At 57.3% G+C, this 3769-nt stretch overlaps 1 protein-coding gene across 1 annotated transcript in view; it reads right to left on the bottom strand.

Moving 5' to 3' along the window:
- Positions 1–3769, bottom strand: part of CFAP46 (cilia and flagella associated protein 46) — a 122997-nt gene that overhangs the window by 111302 nt on the left and 7926 nt on the right. The window contains 1 exon segment of the mRNA XM_017893795.1: positions 2980–3090. Coding sequence (XP_017749284.1) covers positions 2980–3090 — 111 coding nt within the window.

Here is a 3769-nt window from a genome sequence, read left to right as displayed (position 1 = left end):
AGCCTAGGTCTTCCCCACACTCCCCACACACAGCCTAGGTCTTCCCCACACTCCCCACACACAGCCTAGGTCTTCCCCACACTCCCCACACACAGCCTAGGTCTTCCCCACACTCCCCACACACAGCCTAGGTCTTCCCCACACTCCCCACACACAGCCTAGGTCTTCCCCACACTCCCCACACACAGCCTAGGTCTTCCCCACACTCCCCACACACAGCCTAGGTCTTCCCCACACTCCCCACACACAGCCTAGGTCTTCCCCACACTCCCCACACACAGCCTAGGTCTTCCCCACACTCCCCACACAGAGCCTAGGTCTTCCCCACACTCCCCACACAGAGCCTAGGTCTTCCCCACACTCCCCACACACAGCCTGGTCCTTTCTCCTCCCCACAAAGAGCCTGGGCCTTCCTCCTCCCCACACAGAGCCTGGGCCTTTCTCCTCCCTATACAGAGCCTGGGCCTTCCTCCTCCCCACACAGAGCCTGGGTCTTACCCACACTCCCCACACACAGCCTGGGCCTTCCTCCTCCCCACACGGAGTCTGGGCCTCCCCACTCTCCACACACAGAACCTGAGCCTTCCCCACAGTCCCCACACAGAACCTGAGCCTTCTTCCTCCGCACACAGATCCTGGGGTTTCGTCCTCCCCACACAGAGCCTGGGCCTTCCTACCATGCGACAAGCCTGTAGGGGCACCGCCAACCGCACCTGCAGTCACCAATCAGGGTCTGCATAGAAATCAATAGGCTGAGGCTAAACTTTGTATCCACGTGTAAGGACCCACAATGCTCCAGACAACTACAAGAAAGAACAGAGGGTGTACTCAGCTCTCCCCTCTAAGGCTTCCTGTTGAGCTGCAGGGATGAGATTCATGCTCCTGGGGTGGAGATTAGGCCAGGGTTTCCCTCCGGGACGCCTCTCTTCCAGGAGGAGCCTGTCCACTGGTGTCCCTGCAGCTGCCCACAGTGTCTCCAGACATTGCCAAATGTCCCCGGGGAGCAGGTCTACAAGTCTCCTGCCGTCTCCCGGGGAGTAATCACAGTCTTCCCAGGAATACGTTGGCGGCAGCAGGCAGTGACCCAACTCGGCCCTCAGTGTGGTGTGACCATCCTCCCTGCATCCCTGGGTAGCTGTGGGCAGGAGGCTGCTTTGGGGTGGGGTGCAGATGCTTCTCCACCCCTCGTCCCTGCCCACCTCCTCCTCCCCCGGCTCTGCTGTTGGGCCCTCTCAGGTCCTGGCAGGCCTGGCATTGCAACACTGGCCTCTCCGTCCTACCTGAGCTCCAGCACACAGGCCTGCTGGGCAGGTCAGGAAGAGAGAATCTGTAAAAGTGGCTGACAATGTCGCCTGTGGACAGACCTCGGAACAGGGCTATTTACACTGGTCCTGAGACCTCTCATCGGAGCGCCTGGCCACAGAAGGGGACGCTCGGCCAGGGCCACGGCCACGCTCGGCCGGACTTCAGTCAGCACCACTTGGAGGGTCTGATGGAAGACGTAAACTCCTTCTGGAACAACGTATCCACACACGTCCCCATGTACACATGCACTCACACTCCTCCCGAAAACAGACCCACCAGCGGGCTGGCCCTGTGCCCCTCCAGCCACCCCGCGGTCCTGGGGCCCCTCCCTCGAGGAGCCTGAAGCTGAGCAGCGGAGACCTCAATGTTGGGCAGGTGCCACCTCCCTGATGAGACCACGAATGAGCTGGCGTCTGGCGCCCCTCGCTGGCACTGATAAAGCAAGCTGCCCCGCCAGGACCGAGCCTGGATCTACAGGAACCGAGTCCTCCCAACACCCCGTGATCTTGGGGGGCCCCTTCCCCAGTCCAGCCTTGAGAAGAGACCCCAGACCACTCAACACTGTGGCTGTTGCTGTGCCCAGGTTCCTGTCCCACAGACACGGCAAGGTCATGGATCTGTGCCCCAGCTCTTGTCCCGCAGACACGGTGAGGTCATGGACCTGCACTCAGATTCCCGTCCCTCAGACACGTGAGGTCACGGACCAGCACCTGGGTTCCCATCCCGCAGGCATGGCGAGGTCATGGGCCCGTGCCCGGGTTCCCATCCCGCAGGCATGGCGAGGTCATGGGCCCGTGCCCGGGTTCCCATCCCGCAGGCATGGCGAGGTCATGGGCCCGTGCCCGGGTTCCCATCCCGCAGGCATGGCGAGGTCATGGGCCTGTGCCCGGGTTCCCATCCCGCAGGCATGGTGAGGTCATGGGCCTGTGCCCGGGTTCTCATCCTGCAGGCATGGCGAGGTCATGGACCTGTGTTGTTTCAAGCTGCTAAGTCTGGGTATTTGTTATGCGGCTGCAGATAACTAATACACCTTCTCTGTTAGGGTCCCACGTGGCCACCAGAAAACCGAACAGACAATTTCAGCTCCTGTATCAACAAGCTTGACTTGTTTCCCGTTCTCTTAACAACACACAGTGCTATCACAGAGGCTCAAAGTCACTCCGGCGAGCAGGGGACCGGCCCCGACCCACCCTGTGCCCACGAGCGCAAAACCAGCCAGCGCTTTCCATGTGCTTCCGAAAATCTCAGGCTCAGCTTCCTGCTTCTAGGATACCAGCCCAGGACTTCTCCCAAACTCTCAACAGTGCCTGGAGGATTCGAGAAAGCACAGAAGCCAAACAAACCAGTCTGAAAAAGGCTCCAGAGAAACCTGTTCTCCCACCCACGAAACGCCATGCAACCACCAGAACAGTGAGAGGTGCCGCAGTGACCTAACCATCCACATGCCTACAAACTAAATTCATGTTAAAAAGTAGGGTGTGAAAGTGTTCGCAAAACAGTACAAATCTCAGGCCACAAAAGACCAGAGAGGAACTTACTAAAACCTCCACGATGGCTGGCTTTTGCAAAGGTGGTTCTAGTTGCTTGTTTTATATCTTTTCACATTTTTCAGAGCCTGCTAAATTTTGTACAATGATGATGAAGAAGTGATATTGGAAAAAGACAAAGACTTACTTTTCTTCTCTGATGGAAGGAAAGCGCTGGTGGTTGTAATGACCTAAGTGTCTATAGGCCTTCCTCAGAATGACACTGACGTCGCCTGGCAAATCATTTCGCTCTGCTTTTCTAGAAATAATTCAGAGAGTCATTCACCACAAGATCTCGTCAGATTTATTCAAACTCTCCGAAGAGAAACTCTGCGTGTATGAAACTGTGTTTCCCACTGAAGAGGAGACTGAAAATAACCCCTCCTGCTTTCTTTCCTCAAATTCCTGAGATGACTTTTCACCCTTTCTGGTCCCTCCTTCCCTCCACGATGCCTGGGTTCCTGCAAGGCTGGAAACACTCAGACAAGACATGCCAGGCCCCACGTAGGAGCTGAACACGGGAAACGTGGGGCACTCTCTGCTCAGCGGCGATAGGACCCGGATCAGCATTGCTCTCTCACAGGGATGCTGCCCATAGGACACAAAATCTCAGGTCGCCTCACCGACCTCAGCACCCAAACACACCATGATCTCCTCACTCCCCTCGGCCCCCAAACACACCGCGATCTCCTCACTCCCCTTATCATCCAAACACACCATGATCTCCTCACGCCCCACAGCACCCAAACACACCGCGATCTCACGCCCTCGCCATCCAAACACACCACAATCTCCTCACTCTCCTCAGCCCCCAAATACACCGTGATCTACTCACTCCCCACAGCACCCAAACACACTGTGATCTCCTCTTGCCTCTCAGCATCCAAACACACCACGATCTCCTCACTCCCCTCAGCCCCCAAATACACCGTGATCTC

This window comes from Rhinopithecus bieti, unplaced genomic scaffold, assembly GCF_001698545.2.
Source record: "Rhinopithecus bieti isolate Rb0 unplaced genomic scaffold, ASM169854v2 scaffold_24263, whole genome shotgun sequence".
In the NCBI taxonomy this organism is placed as follows: domain Eukaryota; kingdom Metazoa; phylum Chordata; class Mammalia; order Primates; family Cercopithecidae; genus Rhinopithecus; species Rhinopithecus bieti.
This window is presented reverse-complemented; position numbering and strand designations above follow the sequence as displayed.